General features: G+C 53.9%; 3 protein-coding genes across 13 annotated transcripts in view; 1 reads left to right on the top strand and 2 right to left on the bottom strand.

Annotated features, from left to right (window-relative positions):
- The window catches only part of ENG (endoglin), a 56,918-nt gene extending 53,664 nt beyond the window's left edge, over positions 1–3,254 (bottom strand). Inside the window, exon 1 of the mRNA XM_044992389.1 lies at positions 2,890–3,254. Within this exon, the coding sequence (XP_044848324.1) occupies positions 2,890–2,947 (58 nt within the window). The 5' untranslated portion in view covers positions 2,948–3,254. The remainder of the gene's footprint in view (positions 1–2,889) is intronic.
- A 4-nt stretch (positions 3,255–3,258) lies between these two features.
- On the top strand, positions 3,259–8,497 carry LOC123352375. Of its 3 annotated transcripts, none has more exons than XM_044992390.1 (3): positions 3,259–3,560; positions 5,171–5,479; positions 6,577–8,497. In XM_044992390.1, the coding sequence occupies exons 1-3, from the start codon at positions 3,375–3,377 to the stop codon at positions 6,868–6,870; spliced, it is 789 nt and encodes a 262-aa protein (XP_044848325.1). In that variant the 5' UTR covers positions 3,259–3,374; the 3' UTR covers positions 6,871–8,497. The 3 variants fall into 3 exon arrangements, 1 of the variants encoding a protein (XP_044848325.1); XR_006574151.1 differs by lacking the exon at positions 3,259–3,560 and adding an exon at positions 3,571–4,833; XR_006574150.1 differs by lacking the exon at positions 3,259–3,560 and adding an exon at positions 3,577–4,940.
- A 7,618-nt stretch (positions 8,498–16,115) lies between these two features.
- Positions 16,116–19,815, bottom strand: part of AK1 (adenylate kinase 1) — a 39,679-nt gene continuing 35,979 nt past the window's right edge. For all 9 annotated transcript variants that reach the window (XM_044993025.1, XM_044993032.1, XM_044993029.1 and 6 more), the window contains 2 exons: positions 18,117–18,308; positions 16,116–17,502 (listed from right to left, as the gene is read on the bottom strand). In XM_044993025.1, coding sequence (XP_044848960.1) covers positions 17,434–17,502; positions 18,117–18,308 — 261 coding nt within the window. In that variant the 3' untranslated portion in view covers positions 16,116–17,433. The remainder of the gene's footprint in view (positions 17,503–18,116; positions 18,309–19,815) is intronic.

The following is a 19,815-nucleotide window of genomic DNA, read 5'->3' as shown; positions in this document are numbered from 1 at the left end:
GGCAAGGGACCTAATACATCTGGACTGGCCGGGAGGGGGCTAGACAGTGCAGAACACACAACCTGGGGAGATGATTCGGGACTGGGTGTGTGTTGGGGTCACCCTGCAGGGAGTAATCAAGGCTGCTGGAAGCCAGAGTGTGGCTGATGCGCTGCTGACAGGCTGCTGGGGTCACACAGCTGCTGGACCAGGGCTGTGGCTATGCACAGACACTCAGGACGTGAGGAGCCCAGGTTGGGAGCTACAGCAGCAAGCACTGAGGCACCCCAGGGAGCAGGGTGGGGGTGACGCAGCCCCTCACTGGTCTGGATTGCACCCTGGAACGTCATGACCATGTTATCTCCACACCCACGATCCCCCTGGAAACTTGATCTTGCTTTAGAACCGATCTCCACGGCCAAGCCTGCCGTGTTGTGGGGTTGGGGTATAGCACGGTGCTGGCCTGGCTGTGTGCACGAGATCACAGAGTGTTACAAACCAGCGTGGAATCAGTGATGATTTTCACAGCATGTCCCTACTACAAAGCTATCCCGTGCCTTGCTAGATATCCACATAGTCCGACCCTTCAGCAAAGCCACAGTTCCATCTCTGCTATCTGCTCTTCCAGTCTCATTCTTCATAAGAACGGCCGTACTGGGTCAGACCAAAGGTCCATCTAGCCCAGTGTCCTGTCTACCGACAGTGGCCAATGCCAGGTGCCCCAGAGGGAGTGAACCTAACAGGTAATGATCAAGTGATCTCTCTCCTGCCATCCATCTCCACCTTCTGACAAACAGAGGCTTGGGACACCATTCCTTACCCATCCTGACTAATAGCGATTTATGGACTTAGCCATCATGAATTTATCCAGTTCTCTTTTAAACACTGTTACAGTCCTAGCCTTCACAACCTCCTCAGCTAAGGAGTTCCACAAGTTGACTGTGCATTGCATGAAGAAGAACTTCCTTTTATTTGTTTTAAACCTGTTGCCTATTAATTTCATTTGGTGGCCCCTAGTTCTTGTATTATGGGAATAAGTAAATAACTTTTCCTTATCTACTTTCTCCACATCACTCATGATTTTATATTCCTCTATCATATCCCCCCTTTGTCTCCTCTTTTCCAAGCTGAAAGGTCCTAGCCTCTTTAATCTCTCTTCACATGGGACCCGTTCCAAACCCCTAATCAGTTTAGCTGCCTTCAAGGGAGCTAACAGCTCTGGCTCTCTCCCCTTGGCTCGTTTAGTTTCTTTGGTGTGTATTTCTGTTAATCCGCTCACAATGTTCGTCCCTTTCAAATCCTTGCTCAGCCTGAATTGTACTTTCCCCTCCTACTGTTGCTTTACTCTTTGGCCTCAACACTTGCAAGATTTTATGAGAGTGAATAAATGCAGCTGGGGAATTTCCCAAGCATCTCACTTCTCCAGGGGTAGTTACTGTGGAGAGAGGATTTACCCCAATCCAGGGAATTTGGCCAAATTCCCAATTTCTTTACAGTCTCCGTTTTCAAAGGCTCGTACGTTATTTTCATTTTCCCTTTTCCCTCTCCCGTCCCTGCGCTGTCTGGGAGCTTTACAACCCAAAGCGAGACACATAAAACTGGGGTTAGCACTTTTCTAACATTTGTTTCGAGTTTTCTCTTTCCTAATCCCAGCAACCCTTCGAGCTATTTCCTCTGCAAACCTCCAGCTCTCAGCAGTCTGGCTGCAGCCGCCCGAGTTTGATTTGACTGAGTAATCAAAAGATGGTTTACACCAAACACAACAGGCCGGATCAGCCTCCCTCCCAAGCAGTCCCACTGGGGCATGTGCTGTTTCACGCCAGCTGAGGCTCCGGCCCCCTGCATCTCCCTGCACTAAGTGCTCATGTCAATCACCCCCAGCCCAACACTGGAATGGGAGAGGGGCCCTGAGCAGCTCAGCAGTTTGTTGCCTTGCATAGCCCAGGAGACCCCTAGCAGCTGTTCAACTGGCCTTGCACAGCGTTTGCATTCTGGTCCCATATTGTATCTGAGAACTGAGATTTATCTGGTGAGTCACTGGGAAGCCTCAAACCACCCCCGGCCCAGGCCCAGGGGACAGGTTTTCCTTCCCTCCTTTAGCTATTTTTCTGTAATTTGTTTTCTTACTTGCTAACTATGGGCCCGATCCAACTTCCATTGACATCGCCCGACGGGCTCTCATCGATTTCAGTGAGTTTTGGATGAGGTCCAGGGAGCCCGATCCTGTGAGCCGCAGATTGCCTTGGCGCCCACTAAAGCCAGTGGCGCTGAGGGCACTGCAGGAAGCACTCAGCGCTTTGCAGGATCTGGCTCTAACAGCAGCAGGCTAGAGACCTCAGGCTGCAGGCTGCGCGCACCCGCCCGCCGGGATACTTCACAGATAAGTCACTCTCCGCTCGGCCACAGGGAGCGCAGTGCGGAAAGCCCAGGCCCAGGGACCGCAGAGGAGGTGCTGGGTGAGCTTTCCCGGGCTGACCAAGGGAGTGACGGGCTGAGCTGGCGCTAACCGGAGAGCGGGTAAGAGTCAGCCAGCGATGTGGGGTCCCCGGGCTGCGGGGAAAAGCGAAAGCAAAGCCGGGTTTCGCTCTCGCCGTCGGCTTTTCGCAGAGCCTGCGAGGGGCAATGGAGATGCTTGTGGAGATCCCACCGGCTGCGAGCTCCCGGTGCCAGAGCAGGGCTCTGGCTGGGGACAGAGCGGCGCACGGCCTGGCGTCTAGCCCACCAGGGCCTGTGAAAGTGCAGCATGAAAACGGGGCGCTTGGCTCGGCTGGATTCAGGGCTAGTGTAAAGATCCAGCAGCGAGAAGGACGGGGCGGAGCAGGAGAATACAGAACGAACCCAACCTGAGCAGCCAACCACCCCGCACCCAGAGCCGCCCGCCCAGAGCGCAGGCAAGGAGGAGCCACTCACTTGTGCGTATCGGTGTGCAAGAGAGCAGCAGCGCTGCTAGGAACAGCCCGGCCTCCATGGGGTGGGAATGCCGACTCCCCGCCCTGCCTCTCTTCTCAGCCTCCCGGCTCTTCTTAGCCTGTGTCCAGAGGCAGGGGCCTCGCACCAGGAACCCCCGATGGGCTGCACTGTTTCGCTACAGGACTGAGGCGAAAAAGACGGAGGGAGGGGAAGCGTCTCCACTCCAGCCTTGGGGAGTTTCCGAGCTCTCGGCGATGGAGAAGTGGCGGCAGCAGCAGAACCGGCACCGGTCGTCGTGGGCTGGCAAGGCGGCTGCCGCTTGCTGCGCCCGGGCTGCTCCGCAGAGTGGATGTGCTGGGTCGGACTCACAGTGCCTGAATGGGCAGCACTGACTCAATCCAGCCCTGATGACGCAGCGCGGCAGGAAATTAACTCCCTTTAGAGGAGGGTCTGCCAAGCGATCGCCTGCCAAATGAAGAGAGGAAATGCCGTTTTCAGAGGCCTGGAGCCTCTGCTGGAGGTCACGCTCTGAGAGCTGTGGCTCAAGGCAGAAGGGGAGCAAGGGAGGGCGCCTTGCACTTTCGGTTCTCTCTGCAGGGAGGAGTGCAGCGGCGATGGGGCTCCCAGCACATCTGGAGCTCCTGGAAGTGGCTCCGCTTCCTGGCCTCCGTGTGGGTCTGCATTTCCTTTTCTCCTGCCCTCAGCCAACCCGGTAACTGAGCCTCTCCCCTGGCATGGCCACGCCGGGGAGTGATTTCTGGCTTCCTGGCCAGATTCTGCCTGGAGACAGATAGCTGGGTTTGTGAGCATGGCCCAGTGCAGCTGCAGCATGGGTGTGGACACCGCCCTGTTCTCAAGTCCCAGCCACTAAATCCTTCCTTTAGGATTCCCGAGAGGGAGTGTGGTCTAATGGTTAGTACCCAGGCCTGGGATTCTATTCCCAGCTCTGCCACTGACCTGCTGGATAACCTTGGGCAGGTCACATCACTGCTCTGTGCCTTGGTTTTCCCCATCGCATGGGGCTGCTCATCTCTGCCCGCCTCTCAGGGGTGGTGAATCTGGAGTGCTCTGGAGGGAAGGGGACAGAGATGGCCAAAGCATCTTTCTGTGGGGGCTCCCCGTGTCATTTCAGGGGGGCCGACGGGAGTTTGACGGGCTGCCTGAGAGGCCAAGCGGGGAGTTCACATGCCCCAAGCTCAACAATATGAGGCACAGTGTCTATGCGATGGAGAACATGGCCACTGCAACCTCTCCAAGGGGACCCTCCGAGCCTGGCTAGCTCAGGGAGCTACCAGGGGGACCGGAAGCTTCTCAGGCAAAGCAGTAGCAGCACTAGAAGGAACGTTTCTCTAGGTTAGCAGCAGACCCCCAGCCCCTCAAGAGGATGACGTGTCCTCGCTGGCGTACGGCCGACGGCACCACTCCCTGCGTGGTGCTGAAGACGTCAAAGGGCTGCTCCATGCTACAGCAGCAGCTGAGGCAGGGGACCCAGTTACAGTGCCGATGGGCTCTTAGCTGTGGCCTGTCTGTCCCTGGACACGGCCAAGGCTTTAGTCTGGCTAGGGAATACAGCTGAGGTCCTAGCTAGGGTACAGCATGGAACTGCCTTGCACCCAGGTCAGGGGACAAGCACGTTGTAACAGGCTATAATTGATGCCTGAGCAGGGTCTTAGTCCCATGGCCATTTGTGAGAGCAAGAGGGACTTGTTAAATGCTCACTAAGAACGTTGCTAAAGAGCTATTGTTGATATAACAATGGGACTTCATGACCTCGGAAGCCAAGGTTCCATAGTAGCTGGGGGAGGGAATCGTCGTTTCTGGTGGGCTTCAGCCCCCTATCAGGCCATCCCAGCAGATCCTTCCAAAAATGTGTTGTTTTTCCCCCAGCTGTTAGAATGTACCAAAGGAGAAGAATGTTTGTAACTACCCACTGGAAGGCTCTGGGTGAGCCCCAAGGATAGGTCCCCCGGGCTGGGAGGCTTTGGCAAGGCAACGAATCCCACCCGAAGCAGAGACCCCACCTCCCCAGTGGACCCTGGCCCCCAACTGCAGTAAGTCCCAGCATAAGCAGGCTAAAGGAACCCCGTCTACATGAAAGGGTTGATAGCGCCATGGAAGGGTTGAAGGGCTCTCAAGAGTGCAGCACCAGGGATGTCCTGGGTGAGAGGAGGAGGAGGCTGGGACTTTGCTGGGTTGGGTCTTCACCTGGGGCAGGTCAGGGCTCTGTTTAGATCTCAGCTAGTGACATGCTGATCACCCCCTCTGCGTCACTCTCCCACAGCCCTGCAGCGGCCTCTCAGCGACTCCTCCGCCCTTCTGCGCCATCTCGGACCTGTCAGGTGGTGCCACCATCTTCCATCGTCCCTCTGCTACCGAACCCAAGACGCAACACATCCCCTTCCCCCAATGGGCCTGGAGACTCCTGTTGGCAGCTTTTCTGAGGCATTCCTGGCTCCCTCGACGGCTCACTGGCCATCCAGCTCTAGGCAGGCAGGGGACTAAGGGGCCCTTTTCCCAAGCAGGCATCCAGAGCCCACATTTGGCCACTCACACCAGCTCAGAGGCCTGGGCAGGCACCTCCAGCAGAGAGGTGAGTTGTAGAACTGGGATCTGGATTTCAAACACCCCAAGGAAATCAGAGGTGTGTTTGGCTCTGGGGAAGAGGCAAAAGTGATTTTGGGTGCCCAGTGGGAACGCCTGTTAAGGGACCTGATCCTCAGCACTTTCGGACCCTCAGGCCCCACTGAGGTGCCTCATGCTGGGCTCCCAAAAGTCACCCGTCACTCCTGGAAATGTAGGCTGGGGTGTTCAGTTTGGGTCCGTTTCTTGATTTCACTTCCCTAGATGCCAACGGAAGCATCCCAGGGTAGGATCTGACATGCCAGGCTTGGAAAGTGGCCTGCGATGCTTTGGGATAAACAGTTGGCCAGGGATCAAAGGCCGGCGCATCAGCAGCTGTTTAATGGCACATAAAATATTTGTGCAACTTGTGGGCGGGGAACGGGCGTCTCGAGGACTCAAAAAACAGAGCAACTGGCTCAGATTCAGGCCTGAAACCAGAGTGAGGAGCCAGCCAGAAAGCTAATAGATCTAGCAGAGGAATGGGCCCAGCTGGCATAAATCAATATAGAACTAATACAGCCAACAAGCCACCCACTGAGAGCGAGATGGCAAAATACATGCCAGAGTTGGGATCCAGTGGGTGGGAGGCAGCGATTCCCTCGGCCTCTTTCGATGTCCCTCCCCTCCTCTTCCATCCAGACCCTCCCTTAAAACACAGCCCTTCTGCGACGCCTGTCCACAAGGATTCCTCCAGCAGACGCCGCACTGCTTCCAGTCTGGCCCTACATCCGGCGCGTTACGTGTCTGGTTTAGACTCGGAGCGTGTCTCTCTCCACGCTGCACAGCCCTGGGCATGCTGACAGAGCTTTCTCAATAGACTCCTTCCCCAGTGACTAGTCACTTTGGGATGATCAAAGACGCAACAGAGTCACACCCGGAACAGTGCAGCTCCTAGACATAGCTGCATTCCCCCCTCCCTGGTGTCTTTGGCCTTCTCTAGATTAGATCGACAGATCGATTTGTCCTTCTGGTGGGGGGGTGGTGAGTGCCCTTGCCTGCACACACAAATTTGTTATGATTTATTTTTCCCTGGAGAGTCTCCAGCTCATGTTACCCTGATTACAGGTTGGGATGGACCTCAATCAGAGCAAGTTCCTTGACTGTAGAATAGACAACAGGACAGAGCAGCATTCAGAATGGGGGACACAGATCCCCATATGCCAGGGCCCGGCTGATGGAAACGCCACCCTGCACCCTGTGACCACCTTTTGTCCATCATTAACATCTTCTTTACATGCTTCCATTCAGCTTTGGCTTTTCCAGTGGGTGATTCCTCCCCTGGAGATGCCAGGGAGCAGAGGGTGGTCGCCACCTTGCCGAGCTGGGCCTGTCGGTCTGAGAACTGTGATCCCAAAGTAACTGGGGATTGGTGCCTGGTTCTGCTGAACCACATCAATTTCTAGAGCGCCCATCAACCAGCACAACAGAGCTCAGGAAGCTGGACGGCAGAAGCTTCGGCGTATGTAGCTGTGGTGAAACTTACGCTGGAGTGAGGAAACTCCTGCGCTCTTCGCATTTTTATGGCTGGGGACAATTTTTAATTTTTGCTTTTCTATTTATGTTTGCTGTTGAGGGCAGTCCAGCTCCCTGCTGCCTGGGAGAAGGTCCCTCTCCTGGGCCTGTCTGCGTTCATTTTCGCTTCCATGGCCCTTTGTTACCATCTCTCTCCCCTGCCCATCTGAACAGCAGCCACTGGATCAGCAGCCACAGACCTCTGCCCCGTGTCAGAGCACAGTAACAAAGACCAGCCTCTTCCCAGCACTCCTGTCTCATACTACCACCGTCCAATATCCAGAGACTCTAGCCATCGATTGTACTTATATGGCCCTGTTACCACAGTAACAGAGCACTCCACAATATTTCATGTTTTTATCTTCACAACACCTGTCTGAGGCAGGGCAGTGCTGTTATCCCCAGTTTACAGATGGGGAAACCGAGGCACCGAGCGACTAAGTGACTTGCCCAAGGTCACACAAGAAGTCCGTAGGAGAGCAAGGAATTTCTCATATGTGTCCTGAGTCCCAGGCTAGCTCCCATCCTGCTGAGCCACCCTTTCTCTCCTCTTATAAAGTTTTGCCCCCTGGAGACAGAAGAATCGGTTCTCCCCTCACACCACTTTTACTCCAGTTTACCTCTGACTATACTGGAGTTACTCTTGAATTGCACCAGTGTACGAGAGGAGAATTGTGTCCAGCACGTATAGGCGGGAGCCTACCCAGCTCTGCTCCTGCCCCTGTTTGATATGAAAGTCATTCTGGGCATTCACATTCTTACTCACAATTGCACAGATGTGCTGATGACATTCGTAGAAGTGGATTCATTTTTAATATGGTTTTAAATGGCAGGGTAGGTGGCAGTTTAAACGATTGGGGTTCTGTGGTGTGAAGGTTTGAGAAAGGGAAAATGCTCCCAAGTTTCCACTGTACAAGTGATACAAAAATAGCATTGTGCCACCCCCAGGACACATCATATGGACACACACAGGACACACCACACTGAGCGACACGGCACACAAGTGTCTAGAGGATGATCCATCACACACAGACACACGCATCAATATGACGTCCCATCGCACACACAGTGCCCTATACCAGTGCACACGCATAAGAGTGCATCAGGCATTGAAAAGAGAAGCGAGTTGGCCGAGGCTCTATGACTGGATGTCAAGGCCTGATTCTCCCTTGCCTTGCTCCTTGCGTGGTCATTGACAGCTGCTGAAAGCCTGGATAAAACACTGATTTGCAGAGTTCAAGGGACTCGCCCTCCCATATCCCAGCCCCAGATTTGCAAGTGCAGTCAGCTGTCCTAATGCGTCATTTGTGTGCTTGTCACTGAACGGTCTCACAGGGTTGTCCTGGTAAATCTCTGAATTTCTACGAGTTTGTACATTTTAATCATTTCTTCTAGATCTGGTCAATTCTAGGCACTACCAATGGCACTTGTGTTTGCAGAGATTATTTCAACAGCAAGGCCAAACTCATTTCTTTTCTTGGATCACACAGGGAACTTCAGAGCTAAAATTAAGGTTTTTTTCTTTAAAAAAAAATTACTAATGGAAATGTTTTCATTAAATCTCTCTCTCAGGGCCCCATGGTCCAATGAGCTCAGTCCCCAGCATGCACCCAATATGCTGAGCAATCATGAAAATGTGATCTTTAGGGTTTTCCATGGGGTCCACCCCCAGCAAAGAAAAAGCGAGTTTATTTGTTTAAATAAAAGCAAAGCGGGCTCAGACATTTCTATGGAGAAGAGCCAAAGCTAGGATAGTTCATGCTAACAGAACAGTTTGGAAGGGATATAAACCAAACGTCAACTATTAGGGATTAGGAGGAGACCTTCCCGGAGTCAGATTATCCCACATCTGCCTGCTGCATGGTTTCCTGCATCTCCCTCCGATACGCCTGGCGCTGGGCACTGCCGGAGACAGGTTGCTGGACTAGATGGAGCCAGTCTGGTGGCGACCCCTGTATTCCTGATTCCCCGGCTGTTAGTAGGTGACGTGCACCCAGAGTTAAGTGTGTTACCTGGTCCCCTCCGTGGCTGCACCACGGGAGATAGCTCAGAGCTGTCTGCTGTGCTTTTAGCTGAAGTGCCCTGCAGTAGCACAGGTGGGCACTTGCCTCCAACCCAAACCATTGTTTTCAACCTGGAACTTTCCCTCAAGTTTATCGTGAGAGAAACCAGAGGGCTGTCTCCTGTGAGAGCACACCGCCACCTCCTGGACAGCTCCGGCAACAGGCACCGCTACAAAGCCTTTGGTAAGACCCAAGTTTCAAGCCAGGTACAGTAGCAGGGAGCTGGCGGAGACTGACAAAGGCACAGGAGTACAGGAGGAGACCACATACCTGCCTTCTGGCAGCTGGGCACTCTCCAGTCAGTTCCCACAAACCATTCTCAGGGGGTTGCCTGAGTAAAACTCCTGATTAGGCCTTGGCAGAGCCACTTGTTTTCCAGCTCTGACCTGAGCATGACTCCAACTCTGCCATGGACCAGGAGGCCTTGGGCACCTGTTTGCACTTCTCTGGGCCTCGGTTTCTCCAGCTGTACAATGGGGACAATACCTGTCTCCCATGGGGTCTGAGAGCTGGGAGTGCTATGGGAGTGCAGAGTATTAGTCCTCCCAGCACATGGTGCAGGATGAATACGTTTGTGACCCGTGGCCACTCGCCCCAAGGCACAGGATAACCAGGCTCCTGAGGTAAGTGCTGAGCTATGCTGTTGGGAGGAAGTGATGGAACATAAACACTAGCCAGGAGATGTGTGAGCACCCTACAGGTCCAGCAGCCATCGCACACTGGATCATCCTTCCCCTTGCCAGGCTTCCCCCTCCCTTAACGAGGGACCCTCACTGAGCGACTAGAAACAGCAATTCGGCAGAAGCACTTACCCCAGCTTTGCTGCTCCGGGGCTTATTTGCAGGAAGCGCAGGAGCCGGCGGCCTGGGCGTTACCGAACATCTGACCCAGCTGGGGTTTGCAAGGCGATGCTGCAAAAAGGGCAATAGGTAGATTTACCAACATGGGCAATGGAGGAGGGAGAGCAGAGTCAGGGAGGGCCCAGGGAACTGGCGCTGGAGGAAAGTGGAAGGCTTGAGTCAAGGGGGAAGGAAATCAATGGGAGTTAGGCACCAGGGTGATTTAATGGGAGTTAGGCACCTAGGCACTTTGAAAATCCCACGAGGTCCCTAGCTGTATGTTTAGGTGTCTGAATAAAGGTGCCTTTAAAAGTCTGGCCCGAAGAGAAGAGCGTGTGCTGCGTCTCAGGCAGCTCCCCTGTGCACAGGGAATGCTTGGGAACCCTGAACCCTACTAAGGTGGCACATGAGCTGATTTTTAGTGGCACTCACACTGCCCGGGTCCTGGCCACCGGTCCTGGGGGCTCTGCTGCTGGCCTGGGCTACTGTCTGCTGGCCCCACTCAGCCTGCTGCTAGCCCTGGGTCCCGGCCACTGGTCCCAGGGGCTCCGCTGCTGGCCTGGGATACTGGCTGCCACCCACTGCCAGCCAGGGTTCCGTCCGCCGACACCCTCAGCCTGGTGCCCAGGTCCCGGCCACTGGTCCGGGGGGGCTCTGCTGCCGGCCCGGGGTCCTGGCCGCCGGCCCAGGGCTCTGCTCCTGGCCTGAGCCCGGGTCTCTGCAGCCACCCCCAGCTGTGGCCCTCTGGCCCCAGCCTGGGGCAGTGAGGGGTGCAGACAGGGCCAAGAGGGGGCACAGCACAGCATGAATCGCATGGATTCTTATTACTGGCATGCGAAACCTTAAATGAGAGTGAATAAATGAAGACTCGGCCCACCCCTGCTGAAAGGCTGCCGACCCCTGGGTTAGGGTTAGGGTAGGGTCAGTGCTTCTCTGACTAGGGAATACTGAGGCCTCCCTCCCGGGGGGCGGCAGGTAAAGCCAATGAGAGCTGGGTTCACGCGCCAGCCTTGGCAATAATGAAGCCTTAAGTGTTTGCGTTCAGTCTACAGAGCCCTGGTCCTTTCCCCTCTCCAGCCCAATGCTCCAGCTCTCGTGACCTCTCAATATGCAGAGGCCCCGTATCAACAATTTCCTGGATACATTTTGCTTTTGTTTTCCAGCAACTCTCTAGGCACTGCAGTTCCCGACTGTGATATTGTTTGGGCTTTGCAGAGTCTTCTCCTTCCTCCTCGCTCCGCTCTGCTGCCAGGTTAGGGGAAGGACAAACAACCCCGGCCAGGGACGGATGGAGAGTTCATTGAAAGAAACCAAAGGGCGTCTCCTCTCCCAGGCTGCTTCTGGCTCCTAGCTCAGTCCAACCGCCAGGGAGAGAACCCAGCCTCCTTCCCCTGGGGCAGGGGGTTAACTCTTTCAGTGCCAGCTCCTGCAAGGTATCACCCGCCCCAGCTACAGGAGCAGTCAGCTCTTCACAAACATGCATTGATTAGTCCTCCAGCCAGCATTATCCCCATTTTACACATTGGGGAAACTGAGGCACAGGGCAGTGACGTGATCCAAGGCCACAAAGGGCACCAGTACCTGAGCCAGGACTAGAATTCAGAATTTCCTGGCTCCCTGTTCCATGCTCAGATCACTAGGCCATGCTGCCATGGGAAGAAGAGGGTGGAGCTCAGGGGTGGGAAAAGTAGCATAAACCTCTTGGGCCTGGCTCTCTCCACACGAACACCTGCTAACTCTACTATGCAATGGGAAGGAGGGGAGGAGCAGGTCCTTGTCCAGTTAGATCTATGGATATAGATGGCTGGTTCCCCAGAGCTCCTGCCCCACTGGTACCAGACTGTCATGCAACGTCCTTCGGAAAGCCAAGGAGACCTGCACACAAATCTGCAGCAAGCCTCAGGTAGCCCACCTGTCACTGGCTTCGTCCGTCCCCTCTACACTCCCCCAGACACTAGCCACTGGTCATGGGCTCATCCCCATGTGGCTAGCTGTGTGCCCATCTGCACGTGGTCCGGGCCACAGCCCTGGTCATTCATAGACTCATAGACTTTAAGGTCAGAAGGGACCATTATGATCATCTAGTCTGACCTCCTGCACAATGCAGGCCACAGAATCCCACCCATCCACTTCTATAACAAACCCCTAACCTATGTCTGAGTTATCGAAGTCTCCAAATTGCGGTTTGAAGACCTCAAACTGCAGAGAATCCTCCAGAAAGTGACCCGTGCCCCATGCTGCAGAGGAAGGCGAAAAACCTCCAGGGCCTCTGCCAATCTGCTCTGGAGGAAAATTCCTTCCCGACCCCAAATATGGTGCTCAGTTAAACCCTGAGCATGTGGGCAAGACTCACCAGCCAGCACCCAGGAAAGAATTCTCTGTAGTAACTCAGATCCCAACCCATCTAACATCCCATCACAGACCACTGGGCATACTTACCTGCTGATAATCAAAGATCAATTGCCAAATTAATTGCCAAAATTAGGCTATCCCATCATGCCATCCCCTCCATAAATGTATCAAGCTTAGTCTTAAAGCCAGATATGTCTTTTGCCCCCACTACTCCCCTTGGAAGGCTGTTCCAGAACTTCACTCCTCTAATGGTTAGAAACCTTCGTCTAATTTCAAGTCTAAACTTCCTAGTGTCCAGTTTATATCCATTTGTTCTTGTGTCCACATTGTTACTAAGCTTAAATAATTCCTCTCCCTCCCTAATATTAATCCCTCTGATATATTTATAAAGAGCAATCATATCCCCCCTCAACCTTCTTTTGGTTAGGCTAAACAAGCCAAGCTCTTTCAGTCTCCTTTCATAAGACAGGTTTTCCATTCCTCGGATCATCCTAGTAGCCCGTCTCTGAACCTGTTCCAGTTTGAATTCATCCTTCTTAAACATGGGAGACCAGAACTGCACACAGTATTCCAGATGAGGTCTCACCAGTGCCTTGTATAACAGTACTAACACCTCCTTATCTTTGCTGGAAATACCTCGCCTGATGCATCCTAAAACCGCATTAGCTTTTTTTACGGCCATATCGCATTGGCAGCTCATAGTCATCCTGTAATCAACCAATACTCCGAGGTCCTTCTCCTCCTCTGTTACTTCCAACTGATGCGTCCCCAATTTATAACTAAAATTCTTGTTATTAATCCCTAAATGCATGACCTTGCACTTTTCACTATTAAATTTCATTCTATTACTATTACTCCAGTTTACAAGGACATCCAGATCTTCCTGTATGATATCCCGGTCCTTCTCTGTGTTAGCAATACCTCCCAGCTTTGTGTCATCTGCAAACTTTATTAGCACATTCCCGCTTTTTGTGCCAAGGTCAGTAATAAAAAGGTTAAATAAAATTGGTCCCAAAACTGATCCCTGAGGAACTCCACTAGTAACCTCCTTCCAGCCTGATAGTTCACCTTTCAGTATGACCCGTTGTAGTCTCCCCTTTAACCAGTTCCTTATCCACCTTTCAATTTTCATATTTATCCCCATCTTTTCCAATTTAACTAATAATTCCCCATGTGGAACCGTGTCAAATGCCTTACTGAAATCGAGGTAAATTAGATCCACTGCATTTCCTTTGTCTAAAAAAATCTGTTACTTTCTCAAAGAAGGAGATCAGGTTGGTTTGGCACGATCTACCTTTTGTGAAACCATGTTGTATTTTGTCCCAATTACCATTGACCTCAATGACCTTAACTACCCTCTTCTTCAAAATTTTTTCCAAGACCTTACATACTACAGATGTCAAACTAACAGGCCTATAGTTACTCGGATCACTTTTTATTCCTTTCTTAAAAATAGGTACTATGTTAGCAATTCTCCAGTCGTACGGTACAACCCCTGAGTTTACCGATTCATTACAAATTCTTGCTAATGGGGTTGGGTCCCAGCACGGGACCCGTGTGTGCCTACAGTGTGAATCCAAGCAGCGTTCAGCCCCGGCTCTGCAGCTCTAGGCAAACGCTTGGAGTGCGGCTTCTCTTCTTGCAGCCCCTTCTGAGAGCGGAGATCCCACAGTGCAATGGCCTAGGCCCTGAGACTAGAGCCGCCTTTCCCAAACTCCTCCACTGCGTCAGCACACACCTCCCCAGAGCTGCTGCCCGGGGGCTCCCTAGCAAACAGTTTACTGCTCCAGGGACACGGGCAGGTGAAGCACATAACACACTAGCTTTGCAAAAGGGATTTCTTTGGAACAATCACCGAACCAATTAGCCAGCAGGGGAGAGAGACAAATCCAAGCAAAATACAAAGCACCTGCACACAAAGCCCTGCTTCAGTTTCCTCACTGCTCGAGTATTCTTTGGCCTTTGGCTTCCAGGTCCCCTCTGCTGGGCCACACTTCTCCAGCTCATGGCTTCTGCTCCAAGCCTTGGCCTCTCTCTCTGACAGCTTCCTTCAGCCTTGGCAGCGCCCGCAATCAAATGTCCCCTCTCCCTCTAAAAGCCTGATCCCGTTGTTCCTCTCTCCTGCCCCAAGTTTCCTGTGTCTCTGTGACCTAGCCAGGCCCTGTGTTTCTAAAGGGCTGTACGGACACATCTCTGTTCCCTCTCTCGGGGCAGTTCCATTCCTTCAGCCCCTAGCCCTTGGCAGAGAAGTTGAGAAAACTAGTTTGTCTAGGAGACAGTGACTCCTCTGCTCTGCCCGGGCAAGATCGAGCCAGGTGCTGATAGTCATTCATAGCCAGCGCCACCCTCTGCCCCTTAGCGTGAGGAGACAATACAGTCGTTGACAACCCTAACAGACAGTTCATAAACTCAACTTCATACGTTATACACTGACAGATTCCCACCGTCATCACAATCCTTAGCTTCATTGGCCACCTGACTCCCCGCTGCTGCAGGAGGTGGTGCCTTTGATGGAATGTACCCCCGACTGGACAGGCTACATCCTTCCCGACTGACATTCCAGACACATGCTGGGTCCGACTGATGCTTCTCAACAGCAGCCAGACTGGGTTTATTTGCTTGTCACGGACCCACCGGTTGTTCCTGTTTGTGACCCAGACTCCAAGCTCTTGTATAACACGTCTAACATCTGAGCATGTTTTACTGCTCATTTCCTTCCTCATCACCGTCTCAGCAACTTCTGTTCCTTCCAGACAGCCTCTTTTTTCCTGGCCTTGGATCTGCGCGGGCCCTCGCTGGCTGATTGACTGCATCGTGATCGTCCCCTTTCTAGAAAAAGCCTGATCCAAAGCCCTTTGAAGTCAAAGGAAAAAGCCCTGCTGACTTCACTGGCCATTGGATCAGGCTCACAAAGGCGTCCCACTGGTTCTTGTCCTTAGGAGAGTGTAGAAGTTCATGACCGTTACTTCTCTGAGCATTTTGTGCACTGGCCCAGTATGCACCTATTCAAGCCCACTGACCCTGTAGTAGCCACCCATGAGCCATGGCTACAGCAGTGCCAATGGGGCATGACACAGGACAAATTTGGCCTAGCAGGGTCCCCAGGCAATGGATCTGTTTGGTGCATTGGCTTGTCAACTGGGAGTCAAAGCTGCTTTCTGTCTTTTGGCCTTTCAAGTGTCCCTGGCTGAAAACACAGAGGCCACCACAACTTACTTTTGCTCAGCATCTCATAGCCCTTCATAAAATCTCCCCCTCCTAAATACACCGATATTAACAGCACATTGTTCTCCTGGCCACCTTAGCTTGCCCATGTCAGAGAAGATGCCCTGACCCTTAGAGGAAGGATGAGCTTGCAGGTAGGACACCAGCAGTGTAAAGGGGTGTAGGCTGCAGTTACACCCACTTTATGGCTCCTTCTTGCTGCCCAAGCAACCACAAGGGGTCTCCATGTACGTGGGAGTCAGATAGTTTGGCCAGGAAACCAGAGGCCCACACCCCACTGGTGAAAAGTGCCACATGCCACAAGGGGACAGGACTGCAAGTTTCCATGGCAACTTGAAGATGGCACCACTCACCCTCCAGGACCACCTAACATTATGCTGAGGGCCTTGCCTCGTGGAGGAGAACAACAATGGTACAGTCCCACATCCTGAGCTTTCCTCAGCGGTCTCCCATCCTAGTGGGGACAGGCCCTGCCCTGGCGAGAGCAGACAGGATTGCAGCCGGGGGTGTGAATTAGGACAGCAATGCACTCCTCCCCCCAACTCCCTAGACATAGTTGGTATTGAATGGAGTGCAGTGAAAGTCAAATAAAATCACAGCTCACACCGAGACGCACTTTTCTGCCACGCTCTTTAATAACGATATGTCAATGTACATTCGGGCAGCAGGGGCAACTTGCTGCCTTTAAGACTCTGGAGGGGTTTGCTGCTTTTCATTCATAAATACTTTTGTTTGTAACCATTGTAAAAAAACAAAAACCAAGGACGAGAAGAGCTGCCGTCAATGTGTGTGTGGGAGACAGTGTGAGAATGTGTGTGTGTGAGAAGTGTGAAACGTGTGAGTGCGTGTGGGGCGCAGGAGCCCTAAAAAGCACAGTAAGCCAGCGATCGAATGAGGCAGTGTTCACATTGCAGCCTTTTGGGGTAGCCCCTAGGCTCAGTCAGGGCCCCTGGTAACCCAGCCAAAGCACTAGCCAGTCTTGGGAGGGTTGGGAAAAAGCAGGCGGAGAGGGGTTTCAGCAGAGATGCACTTCAGCCTCCAATGCCTTCCCTGGAGACAGAGCTTCACAAAGGTCCAGGGCAGCTGGACTCCAAGCTCCTGGAGAGACTATTCTAAAGCAGGAGAAGATACCACCCCCCAAACCCTGGGCTCTCTGCTGCTAATGCTGGGCTACTCTGCTGGCAGATGCTGGCTCTGTGCAGGCAGCATCACAGTGGAGGGGGAGGAAATGGATTTTATACACCTCCTGGGGGAGTCTGACCTGCCCCAGGGCATCCCCTGCTTGGTCACTGCTCTCTCCCTGTACTCACATCATGCAAGGAGATTGGGGGCGGGAGGGTGGGGCTCAGCAGTGGTGACACTCGTTGGTGTCTGGCTCTACAATCACACACAATTTGCCCAGTCCTGGCTCAAATGGGGTTTTCTCTGCATTTGATTCAAATTCGCTCTGTCCCAGGCAGATTTTAAGACTCTCAACTACATCCTCTGCTCAAAAGAGGGAGCAAGTTGCCTGCGCTGTCAGAGAATCCTCCCACTCCGGGCAGGAGCAGATTCCCCTCTCCTCCTGCTGATGCGATGGAGTGGGATAAACAGGCCACTTCCTGCCTTTAATCAACCTCAGGGCGCGGGGGGACGACAAAATATCTGGAAAGAAAAAGTCACTTCCTGTTGCAGAAGAAAAAGATAAAGCCTGGGCTCATTAAAGTGAATTTTACTGTGGCGAGAAGGGAAGGAGTCAAACACAATGTCCTTGAAATTTCCTCCACGGGGCTGTGTCCACGAAAACAGGATAAAGCCACTTCCGCTGTCTCTGCCATGGAGCTCGAATCGGGGCGGGGAGGGGGGGAGAATACTTGGGCTCTGGGGGTGGGAAGAGGGTGATGTTCTCTCTAGGTGGGAAGGGGTTAGAGGTGGGGGGTCCCTCTCGGGCTTTACTTCAGGGCATCCAGATGAGTGCAGACCTGTACGAACACGTCGTCCACGGAGCCTTCGGCGTTCAGCTGTGGGGGCGAAGCAGGAGAGCCAGTCAGGACAGGGCCTTAGAGAAGCCCCTAGACTACGCCCTGCATCGTGCAGCACCGCACAGGCCTGGGACAGCCCAGCTCCCAGGTCTCCATGCTGGCCAGAGGATCTACTCCTGGCAGGCGCAATGCCTCAGAATCCATTCCACAGCGCCTGAGGCCTGTCTGGCTCCGGGGGCACTGGGCCCGAGGCCTGTCTGCTCCGGGGGTGCCAGGCCCAAGGCCTGCTGGGAAATGGAAAGCCCTCTCTGATGCTTCTCTTCCCTCCCCAGAGCCCCATCCCTCATTAGCCCTCCTCCCCCGCTTGTTTAGCCACAGGAGCAGGGCGTGCTGACAGCTGACCTTGAATATGGCGTGCTCTGGGATTTCCTCAGCTCTGGGATTTCCTCAGCTCGGAGGCATCTGAGGGTGCATTCTGCCCCTTTAACCCCTGGGAAGCCCCAGACCGTCTGAGACACAAGGACGGCAAGTGGCTCAGACCTGCCCAAACCCACAATGGGCTCTGCAGAGTCTCAGCAGGTGGGAAAGGGCCAGTTCCACCCCCACCCATTCCCAGTTCCAGCCATGAGCCAAGCGGCTTGTGGCCGACGTACCTTCCGGACGATCCCTCTTTTCTCGTAGAACGTGATGACCGGCTCTGTAGCCTTGTAGTAAGTGTCCAGGCGCTTCTTGATCGTCTCCTCATTGTCATCCACCCGCCCGCTGGTCTCACCCCGTTTCAACAAACGCTTGACCATGGTGTCCTTCCCGGCATCCACGTAGAGCAGCAGCGTTGGGGGCGCGATCTGTTGGGGAGGAGAACCAGGGAAACGTCCTTATCTATCCAGCCAGGCTTTGGCTTTACCACGTTCATAGTTTCCTCCACTAGCCCTGCAGCATGATGACCTGAGGGGTGGAGGAGACCATGCCCCGAGCCATCACTGAATCACCTTGACCGGGGGAAAGGGAAGGGAGAGCTGGGTCTGGAGCAGTCACCCTTTAGGGTGACTAGGTGTCCGGTTTTCAACCAGAACACCCAGTCGAAAGGGATCGTGGCGGCTCCAGTCAGCACAGGCTCCCTGTTAGCCTCCACACCATGTGGCTCCCGAAAAGCAGCGGGCATTTCTCCCCTCCGGCTCCTTTGCATAGGGGCAGCCGGGGGCTCTGCATGCTGCCCCCGCCCCAAGCACCGCCCCCGCAGCTCCCATTGGCCGGGAACCATGGCCAATAGGAGCTGCAGGGGTGATGCCTGTGGACAGGGCAGCACGCAGAGCCGCCTGGCTGCGCCTCTGCATAAGAGCCTCGAGGGGGGACATGCTGCTGCTTCCGGGAGCTGCTTGAGGTAAGCGCTGCCCAGAGCCTGCACCCCTGAGCCCCCCCATGCCCCAACCCCCTGCCCCAGCCCTGATCCCCCTCCCACCCTCCAAACCCCTTGGTCCCAGCCCAGAGGACCCTCCTGCACCCCAAGCCCCTTATCCCCATCCCTACCCCAGAGCCCGCACCCCCAGCCAGAGCCCTCATTCCCCCCACTGCACCTCAAACACCTGCCCCAGTCCTGATCCCCCTCCCACACTCTGAACTCCTCATTTCTGGCCCCACCCCAGAGCCCGCACCCCCGGCCGGAGCCCTCACCCCCTCCTACACCTCAGCCCTCTGAGCCAGCCCGGTGAAAATGAGTGAGTGAGGGTGGGGAGAGCAAGCGACAGAGGGACGGGGAATGGAGAGAGTGGTGGCGGGGCCCCAGGAAAGGGGTGGGACAAGGGTGTTCAGTTTTGTGCGAGTAAAAAGTTGGCAACCCTATCACCCCACCACTCTGACCTCATGCAGACGAGGGTCAGGGCTGTTACCCCAGTGTGTACCAACATACATGCCCTCACACCAGCCATCCCATGGCAATTGGGTTGGGGGTAACTGATTCTCCAGGCGCCGGGTGACCCTCAGTAATGGGTGGCTCTGCCTTTGCTCTGGAGCACACTACTGCATGTGTGCCAGGGGCACATTCAGCCTCCGTTTGCTTGTTACTTTACACATGTTCATTAGCCCAGGCCATTTTCCACCCTGACTTGTAGGTTCACCCCAGGACACAGCCTGGCCACAGCCTGCTAAAAAAGATTCTTCCTCTTCAATTGTTTTTTCCAGCTGTTTCTATGGAGCAACCATTGCGCCACCTTGTGCCAGTCCCATGTATTACAGCCAGCGATCACTCCAACGCAGGTACCTTCCTCTCTCACAAGTTTTATCCCCGGCCTCTCCAGGCCTGCACTAGCAGGGTTACAGTTTCCCTGGAGCAGACAGTAAAACCTGCTCCCAGGC

Source organism: Mauremys mutica, chromosome 18 (assembly GCF_020497125.1).
Source record: "Mauremys mutica isolate MM-2020 ecotype Southern chromosome 18, ASM2049712v1, whole genome shotgun sequence".
Lineage (NCBI taxonomy): Eukaryota > Metazoa > Chordata > Testudines > Geoemydidae > Mauremys > Mauremys mutica.
The sequence above is the reverse complement of the archived record's forward strand: the minus strand, read 5'-3'. Positions and strand labels throughout refer to the sequence as shown.